The sequence below is a fragment of the Leptonychotes weddellii genome, chromosome 4 (assembly GCF_054177405.1).
Source record: "Leptonychotes weddellii isolate Sample4059 chromosome 4, ASM5417740v2, whole genome shotgun sequence".
NCBI classification, from domain to species: Eukaryota; Metazoa; Chordata; class Mammalia; order Carnivora; family Phocidae; genus Leptonychotes; species Leptonychotes weddellii.
The window spans coordinates 84133607-84156471 of NC_138372.1; the positions used below are offsets into that span (position 1 = coordinate 84133607).

Genomic DNA, 22865 nt, shown 5'->3' on the forward strand with positions numbered 1-22865 from the left:
AACATGCCTTCCAGACTGAAGTCACAGAACTCTGAAACGGTCAGTGTGGGCGCCATGCTTACCCAGTTGCCATTTTAGAGCCTCACCGTGACATTCAAGCCAAAATTCTGCGTGAAAACTTTCTTACTTCAACGTTTTCTGTTGTTTTTTTTTTTTTTTTCACGTCAACGTTTTGATAAGGGACACAATCAGTCAGTTGCTCTTTGCAACACGCTTTCCTCTAAAGCTTTCTCTTCACGGTTCTTCTACAATCAAGGGTGAAAACCCCTGAAATGTCATGAAATAATTTTAGACAAATGCAAGCATGCATTATCCTTACAAGCAGAAAGAAGTCCCCTAAAACTTTACAGAGCTCCAACAGTATGAAGCTACCCTATGTGAGGGCCCTACCCACTTATGGCTGGTCTGAATTGAGATTTACTACAAGGGTAAGTGTCAAATATACACTGGATTTTGAAGTCTTAGAGGAGAAATATAAAATACAAAATATTTCATTGATAACTCTTAATATTGCTTACATGTTGAAATGACAATACTTTGGATATGTTAAGAGAATTATATTATTATTAAAGTGGATTTCACCTCTTCTACTCCTATAATGCAGCTGATAGAATAGTTTAAATCACACATGTGGTCCTCATTTGTGCTAGTCCAAAGAGGGAAGTGGCATTTCTGATACCATTCCATTGCCTGATTACCCACATGGAACATTCTTCAACCCTTTTTCCTATGCAGTTTCTTATTCCAGCTAAAAGAAATGAAACTGAATTGGTTACTTAGAAAAACGGGCTTATAAGTTTCTGGTAGAAAATGTCAAAGGAGGTACTCACAGTTCCTTTCAAGGACATCTTTAAAATCAATGGTGTAGGAGACCCACTGGCGAGTCAGGAAGGATTCTGTGAAACCCCAAATGCTGATATTCATGGACCGAGCTCCAGGTTCTGAGGCCAGGCCGGTAAAGTAGATGGGCTCCCTGGTGAACGTGTAGGTCTGCCAGCACTGGCCCTCGTCTGTGGAGAACCTGAAACCGCAGTCGGAGGACAACTGTGACAGGCAATCCACACGTACGGCAGCAGCAGGAGACCACTCTAGCTGTCTGGTCCCAAACCAGAGAAAACCCTCAGATTTAGGGATGGCTTACTGACTGATGACTGTATTAATTTTTAATGCCTACAGTTAAAAGGGTAGGTAAAAGGGATTCATTCAAAGAGTACAGAAGAAAATGCCTTCATAAAATTTTTCACAGGAAAAAATGGACTTCTAAACAAACAAATTATTTTATATAACTTATACTTAAGGACTCATCTTCCATCCAAAGTGCTTAAACACTTCTGTAAGATTCTTGTGGAGAGAAAGAAGAATATTTTTAAGAGGTGACAGAAAGTGTTAGCTAGAGGAAGTCAGAAGAAAAAGCACAGCCATTGAATGTGGGTTGCAATCCCTCCAAGAACGATCCCTACAGTTCTGTAGAATGCACACATCTGAGTCAGGGTCTGTAGGCAGCCCCCCACCCCGCGGATCCGCCCCACAACCAAAAAGCGTCCCACAGCTGCCCTCTCTGCCGATAGAGCGGGGGAGCGGAGCTCATGCATACTTAATCACATTGATAGGGCGGCTGCTGTGCTCAATGGCCACAATGATGCCTCCGGAATCCAGGATGGTGTAATAGTGGGGTCCTTCCAGCATCTTCGCCCAGGAGTAACCCCCATCATCTGATATGTACACATCCGGGATCATCACTGAGATGGCATCCCCTACACTACCTGCAACACAATCCACCATCTTATCAGCCAAAATCAGCAATGAAACAGAGAGGATTTACCGCCGAGAGAAGAATTTTCAATGAATTTACTCTGATGATTTCCCATCATGCCTCTTTTAATAGAAAAAAGGGACCACAAAACTTGGGAAAGGGAGAAGTCATGTTTCTCTCTCTAAGGAAAACCCGAAGTATCAATATCATGTAAGAGACTCTACGAAGGATGGGAGAAGTCCTGTCTGGTGGTTTTCTTACGTAACTCAAGGCTGCGACCGAGTCTCAGCGTGCTCAGCTGACGGTTCTCGGGGGGACGAGGGGAGGGCTGCTTACCGTGGGCAATGACTATGCCGACAGCCTTAGGCTCTGAGAGTGGGGCCATTGGAACGTTTAGCTTCTGGGAGATGCTGTAGGAAGCGTGAATATGAAGGCTGCACTGTGAAAAGAAACCAAAGCTTAGATTAAAACCAAAGGTGTAATTTTCTACTCATCTTACAGAGCCTTCTGAGGAAGCTTTGAACTGAGCCCAGACTTCAGTGGGATACTCTTTAAAAAAAAGTTGTGGTAAAATACACAAACCATAAAATGTACCATCTTAATCACTTGTGTCTAAGGGTACAGCTCAGTAGGATTAAGTACATTAACAATGTTGTGCCACCATCAGCACCATCCACCTCCAGAGCTTTTTCATCTTGCAAAATTAAACTCTACACCCATTAACCAATAACTCCCAGTCCCCCTCCTCCCAGACCTCCAGACCTTCCAGAAAGGGAACCACCATTCCACTTTCTGGTTCTATGAATTTGACTATTCTAGGTACCTTACAGACTGGAACCGTGTGAGTCCTTTTACGACTGGCTTATTTCACTGAGCATGTCCTTGGGGTTCAACCATGTTGTAGCAAGTGTCAGCATTTCCTGCCTTTTTAAGGCAGAATATTATTCCATTGCGTGTATATATCACATTTGGCTTATCCATTTATCTGTCAGTGGACACTTGGGTTGCTTCCACCTTTTGGCTCTTGTGGATTATGTTGCTATGCACATGGGCATACAAATAGCTCTTCGAGACCCTGTTTTTAATCCTTTTGGATGTATACCCAGAAGGGGGATTGCTGGATCATGTGGTAGTTCTACGTTTAATTTTTTGAGGAAGCACCATACTATTTTCCAGTCACTGCACTATTTTTCATATCCACCAACAGTGCACAATTCTAATTTCTCCACATCCCTAGCAACACATGTTATTTTGTTTTGTTTTTGGTAGTAGCCATTCTAGTGTGTGTGAGGAAATCTCTCCCTGTGCCTTTGATTTGCATTTCCTTAATAATTAGTGCTGTCAAACATCGTTTCATGTGCTTTTTGGCCATTTGTGTATTTTCTTTTTTTTTTTTTTAAAGATTTTATTTATTTATTTGAGAGAGAGTGAGAGAGAGAGCGCAAGAGGGGGTAGGGTTAGAGGAAGAAGGAGACTCCCCACCGAGCAGGGAGCCTGATGTGGGACTCGATCCCAGGACTCCGGGATCATGACCTGAGCCGAAGGCAGTCACTTAACCAACTGAGCCACCCAGGAGCCCCATTTGTGTATTTTCTTTAGAGAAATGTCTATTCAAGTCCTTTAACCATTTTTAATTTGGTTTGTTTTTTTTTGTTGAGTTATAGTCCCAGTAGGATATTCTTGATTCCAAAATGCATTAGTATATTTGGGAGCAAATTATGCAATTATTTTCTCATGTGCAATGTCTTAGTTTGTTTTATTCCTGCATTATACCGAAGCCTCTGATCAATATTTATTTGTTTTTATTTTTACTTTTTTTTTTTAGATTTTATTTATTCATTTGACAGAGAGAGACACAGCGACAGAGGGAACATAAGCAGGGGGAGGGTCAGAGGGAGAAGCAGACTCCCCGCTGAGCAGGGAGCCCGATGCGGGGCTCGATCCCAGGACCCTGGGATCATGACCTGAGCCGAAGGCAGATGCCTAACGACTGAGCCACCTAAGCGCCCCTCTGATCAATATTTAAAGCATGATTCCACACAAATAAACTTGATGAACACCTGAAATATTTCAAGTACTGTACAAGATGTGGTGGTGATCCAAAGTGAGACCCAGTCCCACCTTTAAGAGAGATTTCTGAGGGGCGCTGGGTAGCTCAGTCTGTTAAGCATCTGACTCTTGGTTTCACCTCAGGTCATGATCTCAGGGTTCCAGGATAGAGCACTGGAGGGGCTCCGCACTCAGCAGTGAGTCTGCTTGAAGATTCTTTCCCTCTGCCCCTCTCCCCACATGTGCATGCACTCTTTCTCACTCTAAAACAAATAAATAAATCTTTTTTTTTTTGAAAGATTTTTATTTATTTATTGAGAGAGAGAGAATGATAGAGAGAGAGCATGAGAGGGTGGAGGGTCAGAGGGAGAAGCAGACTCCCCGCTGAGCAGGGAGCCCGATGCGGGACTCCATCCTGGGACTCCAGGATCATGACCTGAGCCAAAGGCAGTTGCTTAACCAACTGAGCCACCCAGGCGCCCAATAAATAAATCTTTTTAAAAGAAAGAGAGATCTCTGAGAAACCAGTTTAGCTATAAAGCACAATGAAAGTTAATGTTTTTTTTTTTTTTTAAAGATTTTATTTATTTATTTGACAGAGAGAGGGAGACAGTGAGAGAAGGAACACAAATAGGGGGAGTGGGAGAGGGAGAAGCAGGCTTCCTGCCAAGCAGGGAGCCCGATGCGGGACTCGATCCCAGGACCCTGGGACCATGACCTGAGCCGAAGGCAGTCGCTTAACCAACTGAGCCACGCCAGGCGCCCCAAAAGTTAATGCTTTAAAAGAGGTCTGCATTGGATAAAATGTTCCTGTTATATATTTTACTGCAATAAAAAAGAGGTTCAAGCAAACTATTGGTGAAATGAAGAGGAAGGATTAATTCTATTTTTTATTTTTTTTTAAGATTTTTATTTATTTATTGAGAGAGAGAGAGCATGAGAGGGAGGAGGGTCAGAGAGAGAAGCAGACCCCCTGCTGAGCAGGGAGCCTGATGCGGGACTCAATCCTGGGACTCCAGGATCATGACCTGAGCCGAAGGCAGTTGCTTAACCAACTGAGCCACCCAGGCACCCCAATTCTATTTTTTAAAAAGATCTTATTCATTTATTTGAGAGAGAGAGATAGTGAGAGAGAGCACGAGCAGAGGGAGAGAGAGAAGTAGGCTCCCCGCTGAGCAAGGAGCCTGACATGGGGCTCGATCCCAGGATGCTGGGATCATGACCTGAGCCGAAGGCAGACGCTTAACCGACTCAGCCACCCAGGTGCCCCGAAGAATTAATTCTAACTGAAGATGGGCATGGAGGATGGTCAGGATTTCCACTGATTCTAATGACTTGGGGGTGGGAAAATCAGCCACAATTTTCCCAGGAATCTCGTGGGCAAGGCCAAGCGGCAGGGGCGCATGCAGGGTATTCAGGGGGCAGCAGAGGGCTACGATAAGGAAAATACTGGTGATAAGAAGGACAATGACAATGAAAAGGCAGGAAAGATCCTGACAGGGAGGAGAGGACCTTCATTCACCAGGTCTGAGGCAAAGACTTTATTCACAGGCAAAGGGGAACCCTGAAGCGTACTGAGGAGGAGAGGCATGGGAGTGTGAGAGTGGCCAGGCTAGTTTAGAGGCCACTGTACTGGCCAGGCTAAAGGCGAGGCCAGAGCAGAGGGATGGGAAAAAAGGAGAGGGGAGAGAGCCTCACAGCACTTACGAGTACAGAGAAGGGAGAAAGAGTGTTGGGGGGGGACAGGTACACTACCTCACACTGTCTGAGGTTCTTAACCAAAATCCCGCCTACAACAGCAGAGTGCCTATCCACCACAGGTATTCTGAGGAGACTTCGGGAACCAACACTGTCACTTTTTGAAGGAAACTCCAGGGTTTCCCCCAGCTCCTCTCAAATTCCGCAGGAGCCAGACACAAAGCTTGTTTCTCCTTTCTTTTTTTCTTGCCTGTCAAGACCCATCACTCCTGGAGTCTGGGATCTCCTGGAGCAATGCCTTTGTATCTCTATTCTTAGCCTCTCCGCAGAAGGGTCAGCTCCGGCTTTCATAGCTGCGCTGGCGCGGAGTCACCGTCCACGCCCGCTGGCCGTGTGGAGCCCAGGCAGAGGGGAAGAGAAGGCCAAGTTCTCGTCCACCTGTTTGTGGCCGGCGCGGCTTTGCACGGCTCATGAATGGCCGGCCTATGACTTCGTGTAGAATTCCTAAGGTCTCAGGGCCGCCATGCTGACTCCTAAATGATCGCAGGCCCACCTTCCACTCTGCATTCAGCAGTTTAGTAAGACACAAAATTTTAGCCTTCAGTTTTGTTTTTCTTTAAAAGACAAATAATCCACAGTATTTTTGACTTTTCTTTGCAGTTCCTTTTCCTGCATTCTAAGTTCCTTTCATTAATCTCATTTCCAAACTTTCCACTTGTAGCTGTGGACCCTAATCACGCATGAAACTTCGTTATTCAAAGACCTGGCACCGATCAGAGCAGAGTGGAACCACTGCCTTGCTCCACACATAGGACACTTGGGGTAAAACAAACCTCATTCTTGTTTTTTGCTGTAGCATCGCATTCACTGTTTTCAGGCTTCCTCAGGTGCTTCCATCTTCCTCCTTGGTCAAAAGTGATCATAGTCTGGATAGAATTATCTGAATGGAAAAAGAATGATATTAAGTCTGATACACTGGAAGCACCCTATTAAGTTCAGTTTATCATTGCATCTCTCTCTCCTGAGACTTTATAACACCATTAGAAATCTGGAGTCCTACAAGCTTCTAACATCCAATGGAACGGCTCAGTGTTGGTGAGTAACATGAGCAGCACTCCATGATATCTGAGGAAGGCTTCCCACCTCAACAGGACCCAGCTGATGGCAGAAATCATCTAGACTGATACTCTTGAAAAGATACCTTTTATCTCCTCACCAACACAAACAGGCTGATGTCCATTCTCCTTGCTTGCTTGCTTGCTTTGGAAGTAAAATCTACAATGGGAAAGCATCCCATTCTTTCCTCAGATAAGGCCAGGATACCAGGCTTGTTTTAGGGACTCTCAAGATGTGACTGTGATTTGAATGTATGTGTGTAAGTCTGGAGTAGTAATTCCTAGTTTTTGTCTCTCCACTACTCTGTATCTGATCTCTCTTATAATTTTTCTTTTCTTTTTTCTACATGTTTCTTCCCTGTTCTATTTTCAATGACATAAACTATTGCAGGTTTAAATTCAGAGACAATATGTTTTGAGATGTCCAAGGAAAATCAAAGAAGAAAGCAAATGAAGGGCAATTCATTTAGTCAATAAACATCTATTGTGTGCCTACTATGAAAACTGTTGTAAGCCTTCGGGACTCTACCAGTGAACAAAACAGAAAAAAAAAAAAAAACCAAACTTCGGGAAATAGACATCCTAGCAGGGTCAAACACCAGACGCTGTAAATAGGTAAATTATATAGTATATGAGACAGTAAATGCTATGGGAGAAACCTGCCCAGCTAAAGAGAGGCTGAGTGTGTCCGTGAGGGGCGGGGGGGGCGGGCGGTGGCGCGCTCACCAGACAAGTTTCCAACGGGATAGCCAGGGCAGGTTCCAGTCAGAAAGCAACATATGAGCACAGACGGGAAGGAGCATGGCGTTAGCCTTGCAGCTCTTTGGGGAAACAGAGAACAGTGCCTGCAAATCTCTAAACCATGTGTGTGTGCAGAGGACTGGAGTGACCAGAATGCAGTAAGCAGAGGGGAGAGAGGTGGGAGCTGAGGTCAGGGAGCAAATGGGGGCCAATACTGCTTAGGACCTTGCAGACCATTGCAAGGTCTTTACAAATAAAAACAAACAACCCCCACCTCCTACCAAAAAATAAATACATATTTAAACAAAACCTAAAGAGCCTTTTTGTACTTTAGGCTGACGTGTTTATTTGTATAACTGGGCCTTAGCAAAGGTGAGCTCTGCAGAACCACTGAGTTGGACACAAGAGAAATGCTGGCTGGCTACAGTTGTGTCCTCTACAAGGAGAAAAGCAGGTAGTGGTTCAAACTCAGGCTCATTCCCCTAGCCCTGAACCTCCCAATATAGAAAACTTATTTTTTTAAATTTAACACTTATTCTAAACAACACAGAACCCAAAAAGTCTTTCTTTTTACCTGCTGTTGCTTTGGGTTTTTTTAGTTCTATTTACCATAACTTACGTAAAATAAAGAGCGAGCCAGAATTTACATGGATAGGCTTGTAGGCTAGGCAGGCAACATTACTGGGGGGACAGGACCATTATTCTCCCAAGCCTCAACTCCCACCATTTTCAGCTGAAGCGCAGCTGTGCCCAGACTCACCTTCTGAGAGCACACTTGTTATGTAGACCCCGCGGAGGGAGGTCACATTGGTAAAGTCTGTCTCACCACCTGTGGTGGTGTACAGATGTCGGTCTAAGGACTTGGAATAGACAACGCCTCGATCGTCTGAGGTGAAGATTGTGCCAAATCCGGTATCTGAAATAGGCAGATACACAAAAACACTAAGTCCTGGGAAGGAACGGAGAGAAAACAACAGTCTAACCATACGCATGACTGAATGACTGACTGCAGACATTAGCCAACGGTCTCTCTTCATGATGTAGATGCAGACCTGAGAATTAATCATGGTTTGATACTCGTGATTTTCATGTCCACCTTTAATTCCAGCACCCAGCTTGGTGCCTGGAGTATGGCAGATGCTGTTTGTTGGATGGATTACTCAGATGTTACAGAAAAGACCTTCCCAGATATATTCTGGTGGCAGAGGCAATGCATTTAGATTCATATCATACATATCTCTAAATCTTTATATTCCAGAACAATGCTTTTCAAACTATCTGTGGTGAAGGGTCAATTTTTTTTTAAGTTTTATTTATTTAAGTAATCTCTATACCCAGTGTGGGGCTCGATCTCACAACCCCAAGATCAAGAGTCTCATGTTCCTCTGACTGAGCCAGGCAAGTGCCCTGGTAAAGGACCAATTTTTAAATTTCTATTATGGCACAAACTGATCATTTGTAAAATATAATAAAAATTAATCACAAGAAGAGTGAAATACAAAAGAGAGACAAAATATAATCCACAACTTTTTAATGATTAGATTCAACAGATATAAAATTACTCTGTCAAAGGGCTGTAGGAGTTTCTCAATGCTTCCTATTGCTTTCTGCACTTCCTTGGTAACAAAGAGTTTGCAAACCAGTATCAGTCCTCTGATTATCCTTTGAGCAGCAGTGCTCAAGGGTCTATGTGGACACACACATAAACCATACTATAGAGTCAAAACAAGGGGTCTTCTTAACAGAGACTACATATTATCTGTAAGACTGTGTATTCTGTAGTACACAAATACCTAGGGGTAAGAGAAAAAGTCAACGTGTAAGAAGTAAGCTCGAAGTCGAACTTGAAGCTTCCGTCTCTATGCATTCAAGGGTGGGCCACTAAAAAAGCTCTTACCTCCAGGTTCATCTACATGCATGAACACCATGTCATCATTAGCTGCTAGAATAGAATAGAATTGTTCTTGCCCCACAGAAGGTAGCTGGGCCATGCTCCATGTGTCCCCTTGATCTGTTGACACATGAATCCTTCTTGTTGCATCCTGGAACAAATGCCAATATTTATCTTTTTAATTTTCTGCCAAGATGCCCTGTGCAGGGACATGAATAGGAACATTATTATTCATATTTATGAGTATCATTATCCATTTCCTCACTAGGTACAACTGTTATAATTGACAGGTCCCAGCACCAATTACTAAAGCAATTTCTAACCCCTAGCAAAGTTCCAGGCCTCAGAACAATCCATTCTATTGTACGTAAGGCTATCTTGGCTTCCTCTTTGGCTTCTTCATTCTGGTATGGCCCTGTAGCATATAATCTTCCCAACCTCTGACATTCCCATTTCCTTCAGTAGAGCTCCGGGTACGATGGAGCCATCACCAGTCTGGCTTTACAGCCCCTGGCATAGGCTTGCTCAGATAATTCTTAAAATGATGACTGTTGCACAAAAGTTTGGTCCCTTTGAGAAAGTCCTGGCATAATCCAAAGACTTAGATAATTAAGAGTCTAAGAAATGGGAGATGAAACCCATGCTTGGGAGATCACAGGGAAGTCGAGATGTGACATGTCTCCTCTTTAAAGGAAGTAAGTGTCTGTGAACAGCCATAACGAAGGTCATGTGCACAGCCTGGGACGTGGCCAATATAAGGGAGCTGACCAGGGGGTTTTTATCTGCCAAAAGGAGTCTGCTAAGGAGGCAATTAACACCTCCTCTCTGATAAATAGCTTAAAGTTCCTACTAGACACAGTTGGCCAGGGCACAAGAATTAGTCCCAGCGCCTCCTAATGTTAAATACTCTTTAAGTTCAGTGACAAGTGCATTTGACTTACTTCTCTAGCTCATACCTAGAAGTTTATTTTCTAGTTTTACTTTCACTGTTACAGGCAAGAACGAGAATTCAACAGCGCACAGTAGGATGCTGATTTTGTCGACAGTAGTGGTACACCGCAGGAGGCCACCTCCGTAGTCAGGCAGTCTGATTCCCACCACGCTTCTATCTCTGGGTGACCCTAGGCAAGTTACTCAATTTCCTCAGATACAGATTGAGGCAAGAGGATCTGCCCCCAGGGTTGCTGGGAGGCTTTTGTGTAACTGCTCAAGGGAGCTATGTGTGGTTACTGTGTCTACTTCCCCATCTCCACTCCCGTTCTCTCTGAACCCACTGTAATCAGCCTGCTAACCCCAGTTCTCCGAAGAAACTGTCCTTGTCAAGGTCACCAACTACCTCCACTTCGCCAACTCCAGTGGATCATTCTCAGGGCTCCTCTAATTCCGCATCTCAGTTGAGTTTCACACAGCTGATCACTCCTCCTTCTTGAGACACTTTCTCCACTTGGCTTTCAGGGCATCCCTGTCTGATTCCCCACCTCCCTCCCTCTGTCTTCTGTGCTGGATTCCCATCTCTTTCCAACCCTCCAGTGTCACTGGGGTGCTCCAGCATGTGCTCAATCCTCCAGAAGATATCACCTAGTCACACAGCTTCATATACCATATAATTTAGGGAGACTCATATACCCAAATGTTACTTGACATTTCCACTTAGATATCCAGTGGGCATGTCATACGCAAAACTGAATTCTTGATTTTCCTCCTACAAACTTAGTTCTCTTGGCATCTCAGGAAATGGTACCACCATTCAACCAGTTGCTCAGGGCAAAGATTCTAAAGTTATCTTTGGTTCCTCTCACTCCTTCACAAACCACATCTAATTCATCAGCAAATCCTACTGGCGATATGTTAACAATATATCCACGATCTTACCACTTCTTCCCTAGTCCATGTTAACAACCTACCATCTCTCACTGCTGTCATGGCCTCTTAGCTGCTCTTGGTGCTTCCATTCCTGTTTCCTGTCAGGCTATTCTGCCCCTACCTACTCTGTCAAAACAGAAGCCAACTTATGCCATTCCCCTGCTCACAACCTTTCACAGCTTCCCAAAACATGAATAAAAGCCAAGGTCTTGGCCTATAAAGGTCTTGTCTGATCTGACCACTGGCTCCCCCTCTTTGGACCACCCTGCTCTGTGCTCCAGCCATGCTGCCCTTCTCACTTTTCTTCAATATTTCCAGCATGTTCCGGGTGCCTGGGTGGCTCAGTTGGTTAAGCGACTGCCTTCGGCTCAGGTCATGATCCTGGAGTCCCGGGATCGAGTCCCACATCGGGCTCCCTGCTCAGCAGGGGGTCTGCTTCTCCCTCTGCCCTCTTCCCTCTCGTGCTCTCTGTCTCTCATTCTCTCTCTCTCAAATAAATAAATAAAATCTTTAAAAAAAAAAATATTTCCAGCATGTTCCAATCGGAGGGTCTTTGTGCTTACTGTTCCTTCAGCCCAGATGTACACAGAACTATGCTTTCACTTCAGTTGGGTCTCAGACAGCCCATCCAAGCCACCTTATCTAAAACAGGACTGTTCCAGTTCCTAGCACATTCTATTTCCTTACTCTGCTATAGATTTCTTCATAGCTTTAATCATTACCCAATATTATAATGTCATATTTATTAGTTTAGTATCTGTCTAATTCCATATTTAAATACAAGCTCTGAGAGCAGGACATTTATCTGTTTTGTTCAATGCTATATTCCTGGGGCCTAGAACAGTACCTAGAATATAGCAGGCACTTAATTAGTGTTATCTATTTCTATTATCATTATTGGATAATGAGCAAGTGGATTGCTTTTTTTTCAGTTGTCTGAGTAAAGTCCAAACACTGGGGCTATGGATATTCATGTGGTGACAATAGGCTGATGTGCCAAGTAGCCCAGAAGAATCAATCAGCCTCTAGAAAGAATCACCTCCAAATGTTAGTGATACTAAATGCCGCAAAAAGGCAAGAAATTCTGCCAGTACTAGCAGTAAAAAGCATCCATTTGAGACATATTTACAGAAATTTCAGAACCTCCAAAAGAGTAAACACTCACCTTATCAGCCATCACAGAGGCAAAAAGGAAACGTCCCCCAAGACCAAATGAGTAGATTTTCACACCAATGGTTTTGAAGCTTTTCCCCAAGTCTGATGTTCTCCATAATTCCAGTGCCCCAAGGTCAGCTTCTTAAACAAGACAAAATATTAATTAAAATGTCACATACTGGTGAGCCTCCAGTTCAAAACAACTGTTTTAGAGTGTTCTTGTATTTTATAGCTAAAGGATTTTTAATCCTATGCTTGTTAATCAAGTGACAATGTAAAATGACACGGCATTAGACACAGGGAATTCCCATTTGGGTTTTATTTCTATACATGTGGGGTTTTGCACTGGATAGAATGACAGAGTTTACGTAATTCAAATACAGTGTTGCATAAACATGTCACAGCCACAGCATCCTGTTTTGCTTTCTTCACGACACACTTATCTTTTCCTATTTTCAGTAGTCTTGGAGTTTTTGGTTTTCTTGCTGATCCTCCAATAGCCCTACAGGAATTCAAGCCCCATGAGAGAAGGCCTTGGGTGTCTTGCTCCCTGCATCCTTAGGACAGTGACTGGCATACTACTGCAGGTGTGCAAATCAGTGGATGAAAAAATGAAATGAATCTGGTGAATGAATAAATGTGAAAGACCATGCTTTCTGCTTTGAAATGGTGCCACGGACTGGAAAGCCAACATCCACCGACACAAACACAACCTCCATGCTCTTTCGCAGAAATCACTATGAGTTTCAACTTGTTATCATTTGTAGCCTAATATTTACTTTATGTAAATACATTGCTAAAATTAAGTACACTGCCTCTGGGTATAGCTTATGTTTTCATTTGATCTAGGCTCAGTACTTTCAAAATTTTTAAAATCCTTGACAGTTATCTTAGCTATTAAAATTACAGGAGATGGGCGCCTGGGTGGCTCAGTCATTAAGCGTCTGCCTTCGGCCCAGGTCATGATCCCAGGGTCCTGGGATCGAGCCCCACATCGGGCTTCCTGCTCCGCGGGAAGCCTACTTCTCCCTCTCCCGCTCCCCCTGCTTGTGTTCCTTCTCTCACTGTGTCTTTCTCCGTCAAAAAAGTGAATAAAATCTTTTAAAAAAATTACAGGAGAACAGAAGGATCTTTGATGTTTCTACCTCTTACAACCCAGAACATTCTACTGTGAACGGACAACAGGACACTCTTATTTGGAACTAAAATATACTTACTGCAGGAGCCGTTCGCATAAGTGGTAAAGAAGATGGTGTTTTCTGATCCCCTACAGAGAGGCAAAGACAGAGAAAAGTCACGGTTCAAGACTGCTGTCAACCACAGTCACAGAGCTCCAAGCAAGGCTACTAATGATAAGCTCCATCCACAGGCGCCAGGTGAAACGGCCTTCTGGGATGCTGTACGGCTGACTCTCCCAGCCACACTGGTCAAGGTGCCCCCAGCCCAGCGCCAGGATTTCCCCCAGTCCACTACTTCTTCACGTGAACGCTTCTAGCTGGTCAGACTGGTCTGTTTACACTCTCCAAATCTGCCTCTTGCATTTGCTGTTCCTGTTGCTGGCTTAAAATGCTTTTTTCTCTTCTGTAAGCAAATCTTACCCTCACAGTCTTTAGGCTCCAGCTTAAAATCTAGCTCTTCCATGAAACTTTTCCTGGCATTCCAACTGGAAAGCTTCTTTGCTGCAAACTTCTAGAGCAGTGATTTCTCGACTGGGGGTGATTTTACTCCCCAGGGGACATTTCTGGTTGTCACAACTGGGGGACAGGGAATTGTTACTAGTATCTAGTGGGTAGAGGCCAGGGACGCTGCTAAACATCCTACAATGCAGAGGACAACTCCCCCACAATAAAGAATTGTCCAGTCCAAAGAATTGTCCAGTCATTAGTGCAAAGGTTGAGAAACCTTGTTCTAGAGCACTGGACCATTCTGTATCAGCTGCTTGGCACTCCTTTGTCTCCTATTTAATTATTTTAATCCAACAGTGTATGCCTTCTCTCTCCTACTACATTATTGGGTTCCTCAGGACAGGTATGAAGGTTTATGCTTTGTTGTTTCCACTCAGAACCTAGTTCAGTACTTTGCATGTGCTAAATAATTTAGTTCTTTCATCTCGAATAGACAGCTAGGTCAGAGGTTGAATTATTTAAATTCTACCTTGGAAATGGAGTTTGCAGAAAGTAGGTTCAGACCCTGACAGTACTTATGGATTAGCACCAGCACAAGGTGCGGGGTCTGAGCACATTCTTTCAGCACTTCAGGCTGTCAATTCCTAGAAATCAAAGATCTAAAAGGTGAGTAAACCGTTATCAGAAGTCCAGTTATCTTATATTTAGACACTAATCAAAGAAATAAGTTACAAAAGTAAAAAATATTATAGGGGATACAAAATAAAATACCATTTAAAAATAAATTTTTAGGGTTTTTTTTAAAGATTTAAAAAATTTTTGAATTTCTTTTTTTTTTTTTTTTTATTCATGAGAGACAGAGCGAGAGAGAAAGGCAGAGGGAGAAGCAGGCTCCCAAGGAGCAGGGAGCCCGATGCGGGACTCGATCCCAGGACCCTGAGATCATGACCTGAGCCGAAGGCAGACGCTTAACCATCTGAGCCACCCGGGCGCCCAAGATTTAAAAAATTTTTTAAGTAATCTCTACACCCAACGTGGGGCTCGAACCCACGACCCTGAGATCAAGAGTTGCACGCTCTACCAACTGAGCCAGCCAGACATCCCTAAACGTTTAGTTTTAAAGATGAGTTTTCAGTTTGTTTCTTTTGGCTTTATTGAGGTATAACTGACAAATACCATTCAGAGTGCACACTGTGGTGATTTGATATACATACATCAAGGTGAGTTGTAATGACCAAAATTTACTATAGTCTTACTTGAACATACCCTATATACTTTAGTTCCATCGAGAGTGAAGCAACTTATTAACTTAGTTCCTTTAAAAATGACTTCCTTCCTGATAAGACCATATAAGGCACAAACACAATTCGTGAAAATACACAGACCGAATGCTGACGTAGCCTGTGTGCCACAGCTGGGCTGCACGGACCTCATTTTATCAGCAGTATCTGGGAAAAGGCCACTTTAAGCAGTATTTTTTTTAATATTGTAATTTCAGGAGATATATTTGGCAACGTCTCTATTACACACCTCCCTGACTGCCTAAGTAGAGGACATTAAATATTAGATTCTTCCTTGGGACTAAGGGTCATGTTCATGAACACCACGCATACGACACTATAACACAGAGCTCCCATTGGAAGTTACTGATCCCGCACTAAAGCACCCCATCCTGTCATCGTCCCTGCCTCCATGCAGCTCTCAGCAGCGGCTCCTCATGCTGGCGTGTGCTGCTTGTTAGCACTCACGTCCCCCACCTCGGGCACCAGTCTGCTATCCACAGGGAAACTACATTCACAAATTTGCTGAAATTTGTCAAAGAGAAAGAAGAAAGAGGCTCTAAACAAGGGTGTGAGCATAATTAGAATTTTGGTGGTATGAAGGTTTTTAATTCAATTCTTGCTCCACCATCCCCCAAACTCCCCCAATAAATCTCCTTTCATAAAAGGGAAACACTAAAGCCCAGAGAGGTTAAGCCACTGACTAGCCAGTTTCGAACGAAGGTGACCTGACTCCCAAGAAAGAGCTCTTCCACTGCATCATCTTAAGCAGGCCCTGGGTGTGTGTGTGGGGGCGCCGGCGGTCCCACCGAGGAAAGCGAAGGATTTTTGGTGCACAGACAGGGTGACTCCGAAGTTCTGGAAGCTCTCTAGGCTTTCTTCCTGATTCCTTGCTACATTCCGCACAACTGAAACGGATCTCTACGTGAGGGAATATAAATCTGGGAACAGAGAAGTACGTAAGTCCCCAAATCAAAGCTGTATTTTATGCTATTCCAACTGATGACACTATTTATGGAGAATAAACCTTTGCAGGCAGCAGCTACTCAGTCATGTGCCCTGCTTAGTTATATTCTAACACTTAGTGAGATTAAGTATTCTTTCCCAGTGGAATTAGAAGTTCCTCCAGGTCACAATCTGTGTCATACCCTTCCCCTTCTATCCCTTCTGGCACCCAGAAGACTACCTGGCACGTAGTCAGTGCTCAATATTTATTCATGTGACTTTTGGCAGCACAGTCAGGAAAGGTTTAGGGCTCTGCACAGATGGAGTCTTCTGTTACTCACCATTTGGCCAAACACACTGCTTTGTGGATTTCTTCCCATTTTCCCCCAAAATCCTTGGACACCCACAGGCCATTCTGAAAGATTATAAATGACTTATCAGAATTCCAGCTTTGTCCTGTGCAGCTGCTAATATGACCTTTAATAATTCATATCTAATCATTCAGGACAGTAAACACACACACTGAAGGTCCGTCCAAGCTGCCTGACACACACACACACACACACACGATGGGGGCCCCTTCAGGGTTTTGGAAGTTCAGAATAACAAATGCTCATGAATTGCCTACTATGTGCCAGGCACTGTCCCAGATGTCACACTGGGGACACAACGACCAATAAGATACACTCCCCGCTCTCAAGGAGCTCCCGGCTTAAGAAGGGGTGTGGATAAGAATTTGATACAATGTGCTAAGTTATGGAAACATGTCTCCAGGGTGAGAATAAGGAGGGGAGGGACAATGCATCAGAGATGGTTTGTGAAGACAGCTGAATTAGTATTAAATAATGAGCAGTATAACCAAAAGAAGGCAAATGGGGAGATGGGATGTTATTGCACAAATACACACTAGTACTTGCCAAGGCGAGAGGTGATAAAACATCACAGCGTGGGCAAGGAGCTAAAAGCCTTCAGACACTGATGGAACACAAATTCCAAGGTAAGGAAAGAAGGGGCTAATGCTAGGGAGAGAGGTGAGGGCCAGCTTACAGAGGGCCCTCAGTTTTACTTTTTTTTTTTTTTTTTTTGAGAGAGAGAATGCACATGTGCACATGAGTACAGTATGGGTGGGTAGGGGTAGGAGGGGAAGGGGAGAGGGAGAGAGAGAATCTTAGGCAGGCTCCATGCCTAGCGTGGAGCCCGACACGGGGCTCAATCTCACGACCCCAAGATTCCCGAGATCACAGAACCTGAGCCAAAAATCAAGAGTTGGACATCTAACGGACTGAGCCACCCAGGCGCCCCTCAGTTTTACTTTTTTTAAAGGTGGAATACTTGGATGGCAATGGGAAAGATGGATTTCATACCAGAAGCAGGAAAAGTAGTGAAAAAGTAGTACCACATTAGTTCATTAAGAGTTAGTGAAGGCCTAGGGCCCCTGGGTGGCTCAGTCATTAAGCGTCTGCCTTCAGCTCAGGTCATGATCCCAGGGTCCTGGGATCGAGTCCCACATCGGGCTCCCTGCTCGGCAGGAAGCCTGCCTCTCCCTCTGCCTGCCGCTCCCCCTGCTCATGCTCTCTCTCTCAAATAAATAAATAAAATCTTAAAAAAAAAAAAAAGTTAGTGAGGCCCTAAACCACAGCTGTGAGGTATAGGCTCAGGGAGAATCTAGAAACTAGATTCAGTAGAACTGGAAGCTTTTTCCTGTAGGGCAGTGTGTGAGTGTGTGTGTGTGTGTGTGTGTGTGTGTAATAGGGGAGCAGCAAGACAGAAATCTGAAGCCCTAGGAGGAAGCCAGAAATATGGATTTGAGAATCTTATACATAACAGGGGCAGTTACAAAGGTCAGAGTGGAAGAGATTGCTCAGAGTGAAATGAGCAGTAGGAGTTTACGAAAGAGACCAGGAAGCAATTAGAAGGTTAGAAGGTAAGAAAGAAGCCAAGCAAGACAAGTTCCCAAAAGGAGAGATCGGCCAATATTTTCAAATGTAGCAGAGGCTCGGTAAAATGAAGACTGACAATGTCCGTTACACTGGCAACACAAGCCTATTGGGCCCAGACCCAGTGGAGGTGGGACAGAGATGTCCTGGTACAGCTGAAATTAAATGGGGCTGCTCTAGGCAGAATTTACCTACAGTGCTCTTCCACTCTCACCCACCATTCTTCCTTCTGTAACTCTTTCCTCCTCTGATAATATTCACCTCCCAGCATTTCTAATTTACCTAATTCTACTTGGAAATAGGAAAGAGTCTGGTATCACCTATTTGCACTTTAATACACATTGGACCATCTTCTCGACCCTGATTTTTAAAAAATATTTTATTTATGTGAGAGAGAGAGCAAGTGCGGGTGGAGGGGGAGAGAGAGAATCTGAAGCAGACTCCACACTCAGCATGGAGCCTGATGCGGGGCTCAACCTCACGACCCTGAGATCACGACCTGAGCCGAAATCAAGAGTTGGATGCTTAACTGACTGTGACACCCAGGCGCCCCAGCCCTGATTATTTTTACTTCCAACTTTCCCTTAACTGGAAGAAATTTGAGGTATAAAAGCAGACTGGGGCTACCTCCTCCTGAGGATAGCATTTCAATAATCTTAAGACACTTGGTAATGGCGATGGGGTAGTCAAAAGGGGGACTGGTGATTCTGTCCATTCCTCTGGGGGTCTCTTTGCTCCCTTGAAGGGCCTATAGCTCCAGCTTGCTGGAGGCCAACTTCCTGGAATTGTTGCTTTAAGATCTGAAGCCTACCCAGCAGGCCAGTTTCCTTCCTCTGGCCTCCTTTGGCTAAACTTAACTTTGACCTCCTTGAGTCTTCCAGCCTTCCCTTTGCTCAAAGATCTGCGCAGAAGGCCCAGAGCCCAGATGGCTCTTCGGTGCCCTTCACCCTCCCTGTGCCACCCCTCTGCTCAGCCCGACTTGTCCACATTGATGATCCAGTTTTTGTCCCCACAATGGTCACCACAGCAATGGCTCTCAAATTTTAGTGTGCAGACTCAGCTGGGAAGGTTGTTTTGTTTTGTTTTTAAGATTATTTATTTATTTATTTGACAGAGAAAGACACAGCGAGAGAAGGAACACAAGCAGGGGGAGCGGGAAGGGGAGAAGCAGGCTCCCCACTGAGCAGGGAGCCTCATGTGGGGCTCGATCCCAGCACCCTGGGATCATGACCCGAGTCGGCAGACACCTAACGACTGAGCCACCCAGGCGCCCCTCAGCTGGGAAGGCTGTTAAAAATACTAGCCAACTCAAAACCAAAAGTCACTGATGGACTATGTCTGGATCGGGGCCTACGAACTGCATATTACATGAGTCTCCCAGGGGTTTCTATCTGATATTGCTGGTCAGGAGACCACACTCTGAGAAATAAGATGAGAAAGAGCCCATGTAAATGTAAAGTATAATTATGATTATCATAGTCTAACAACTCAGCCACTTTGGGTCCTTAAAATCCATGGTAAAGGAGACTGGTCCTCCAGGAAAGGAAAAGTGAAATGTGCTCCCCGGAGAACTTTCAGAAGAGAGGTGGGAGGGTTAGGGAGGGACACAGGTTTCTGGGGACAGTATAGGAATGTGGTAGGCGATGCAGAGATTTAAAACTCTGGATATTTAAAACAGGAGTATCAAAGACAGAAATCAGTATGCTTTATATACTGGGAACTAACAAAAAAAAGTTATGAAGATGTGGTTTGACCATAGGAAAGGAACAGCACCATCAGGAGTTTGACAATTTATGCTTGTCCCTTGAAGCACAAGAATGATTACATTAAACTGTTTTCTAGTTCATTATTCTGAAAGCACACCACATCTATTCACTTAAAAAAACATGTAATGACAGCTAAATATCATACTTGTCTGGAACAGATAGGACATGAAAATCATGCCCTTTACCAAATTGGAAAAAAATGCAAAAAATACGTAATTCATGCCTTAAGAAGTCACTAGAAAGCAGTCCAATATAAAGGCATGTCCTACAGGATTCTTTTAAAACAGTATATTTTGAGCCTATAAAAATGTGAAAAAGCAAGACAAGTTCCTCAACTATACTTACTTCAGTGCTGAGGGCTAAAAGATAATCAGAATTCTGAGGGCTATACATCATCTGAGTCAGAGGGTGGAAAGGGAGATTGGTCTGAACAAAGTTCTTGGCAAAATCTGATGATCTGAAGATTCTTCCTCCATGACTTCCTCCAGACACCTCTGCTGTTAAAATCACCTGATTAGGAAGAAAAAAGTTCAGAGTCAGAGTGTAATAGTATAAAAGCACAGAAGTTTTTACACCATTTTCACCAGATATTCGTTAAGAAAATTCCAAAAGTAGGAAGTTTTAAAAACAGATTAGTTGGTGTATTGCACTCCTCAAGTATTAGTCTTATAACAAATATTATCCTGAATTGAAATAGTGCATCATAACTATGAATTTAGCCTGCTCAGTTTGAGATTAGCTAGTTGCCCAAAGACTAAAATGTTGTTTTGCGGATTATACATTGTGACGCCAAAAAACTGCTACGTAATTACAAAGAGTTTGGCTGGATCTTGGACAGGGACAAAAAAAAAAAAAAAAAGAACCTGTGTGCTGAATTCCATTCTTTTATGAACAGCACTACATTATGTTTAATTTTAAAATGAACTAATAGCAAACTAAATATATTGCTATATACAACTGGACCATTCCAACATTATTATCTGACAGCCCTGACCGTGGTATCAAGCACAGCTTCATGTGTGTATGAATGAGTCTTACCTTTCCAGAATTCTCAGGACCAATAGCCATGCCAAACTCAGTCCGAATGAAGGTGTTATTGATGAGATTTGTAATATCCTTAAAGTTCTTTCCATAGTCCTCACTGAGAGGAAGAAAAGCAAGACAAATTTAGAATGTAGTGGTCAAGGACACTGCTGGGGCTCCTGTCTGGCTTCCATTATCCCTTCCCACCGGCTCTGTGGAGGCGCTCACCACCCTCCCCTGAACAGTTACCTGCCTCAGGGGAGTAGATTCCGTCTCTAGCTCCAGTGGTGGGCCTGATTAGTCTGAAGGAAATTCCACCCCCTCACCGGTGATGGGGTCAGAAATGGGGAGTGACCCAGGTTGAGCCAATAAGACAAAAGGGGGAAATTTGGGGTCTTTGAGGAAATACAATTTCTTTATACTTAAGATACCCGCCTGACAAAATGATCTGTCTTCCTTTAGACTAGTGGTTCTCAATCAGTGTATTTTTGCGAGCCACCCCCCACCGCCACCACAGACATTTGGCAATGTCTGGAGACATGATTATCACAACCCAGGGGTGAGATGCTACTGGCATCTACTGGGTAGAGGCCAGGGATGCCGCTAAACATCCTACAATGCGCAGTTTCACAAGAAAAAAGTATCTGACCCCAAGTGTCAATAATAGAGAGGCTGAGAAACCCCAACTCTGTAATATATGAAGACAAAGCAAAAAACTGCTACAGGCATTTTGGCACAATGAAAGCACAACTTGAAAAATAAGCCAACAGAAGTGGAGAGAACTGCTGAGGGAATTCTGGAATTTCAGAAAAGCAGAGCCTATGACACTGGGTTGAACTAACACTGAAGCCCATCCTTCTCCTGTATTTAGTTATGAGCCATTAATTCCCTTATTGTTTAAGCTAGTTTGAGTTGGGATGTCTGCTAACTGTAGCCAAAGCCTTCCAACCTAATCTAGTCACGCACAGTACTAATGATAAAGCTGCAAACGAAGGAGCAGGAGTCCTGAGGTCCCCCCACTCCCAGAGGCTGCCGTACCAGGCACCAGCGTCTACCGCGTGCAGCGCACAAAACACAGCTAGGGAAAACAAACAAACTTAATCTCATCTCTTGGGTTGTCCAAGCTTTTCCCAAAAGTTCATTCCAATAATATTTTTGAGAGGTATTCAATTTCATGTTTAGATTTTGAAAACTAAAAGCAAAAAAGTCAGGAGCTACCTACCTCTGATGGGTTTCATACTGTGTGCAGTCTGCTAAAACATGATACAGAATGCAACATCTTAGCAGTCATGAAACCTAAATGTTTCAGTGAACATGTTTCAGTGAAGACCACTGTGTGTTGCAAGTTAGTTGTCCAGTGATAAATGGTCTTCACTGATAGAATATAGGACTCAATAAATGGTACAATTTTGGTAGCAGCCTCAACAAATAAAGAATCACAGAACCATGGAACATGAGAGATGCAAGGGACTGAGGAGAACATCTTGTCCAACGCCCTCACCTCACAGATGAGGAGGTTTGAGAGGAGGCAATTTGTCAAAAGTCAACCAGTTAATTAAGGGCAAAATTCTCAGTCTCATACTAGAGGCAACTTTTAATTACTTGTGAGGAGTTTTTCTCTTGCAACCTGTAGACTTCCACGATCTTCCAGGGCTTGTGGCCTGGCGGTAGAGATGGGCTAAGAGGAAGTTGGAGGCAGACAGGAAGGCAGTGTCTCTGAGTGTTTGCATAGGTCCCTGACAGTATGCTAAAGCAAACTACACACGGCTTGAAGTTGTCTGAAAGACTCTCTTCCTCAACAAAATAGGGATTAGGCACCACCCAACTGATTCTTTATTACCCTTTCCGTGGCTTTGGAGTACAAAACGCTTATCTTCCGGATAGCAGGTCAAACGGATATGCACAAACAATTCCCTAGCTCCACAATGTACATATCCTCAATCACTCAGACAACCATCTAAAGGGGTTTGCAGTGACTTGCTTATCACCAGCTTACAAATCTCCCCTCCTTCATGACATCCCCA

General features: G+C 43.8%; 1 protein-coding gene across 3 annotated transcripts in view; it reads right to left on the reverse strand.

Moving 5' to 3' along the window:
• SORT1 (sortilin 1) overlaps positions 1–22865 on the reverse strand; it is a 65439-nt gene that overhangs the window by 12277 nt on the left and 30297 nt on the right. For 2 of the 3 annotated variants that reach the window (XM_081815603.1, XM_081815605.1), the window contains exons 4-14: positions 20857–20959; positions 20164–20328; positions 16457–16530; positions 13483–13532; positions 12276–12406; positions 9254–9398; positions 8117–8272; positions 6334–6440; positions 2090–2192; positions 1595–1763; positions 831–1021 (exon numbers count right to left, since the gene is read on the reverse strand). In XM_081815603.1, coding sequence (XP_081671729.1) covers positions 831–1021; positions 1595–1763; positions 2090–2192; positions 6334–6440; positions 8117–8272; positions 9254–9398; positions 12276–12406; positions 13483–13532; positions 16457–16530; positions 20164–20328; positions 20857–20959 — 1394 coding nt within the window. The remainder of the gene's footprint in view (positions 1–830; positions 1022–1594; positions 1764–2089; positions 2193–6333; positions 6441–8116; positions 8273–9253; positions 9399–12275; positions 12407–13482; positions 13533–16456; positions 16531–20163; positions 20329–20856; positions 20960–22865) is intronic. The other variant, XM_081815604.1, reaches the window with a different exon arrangement.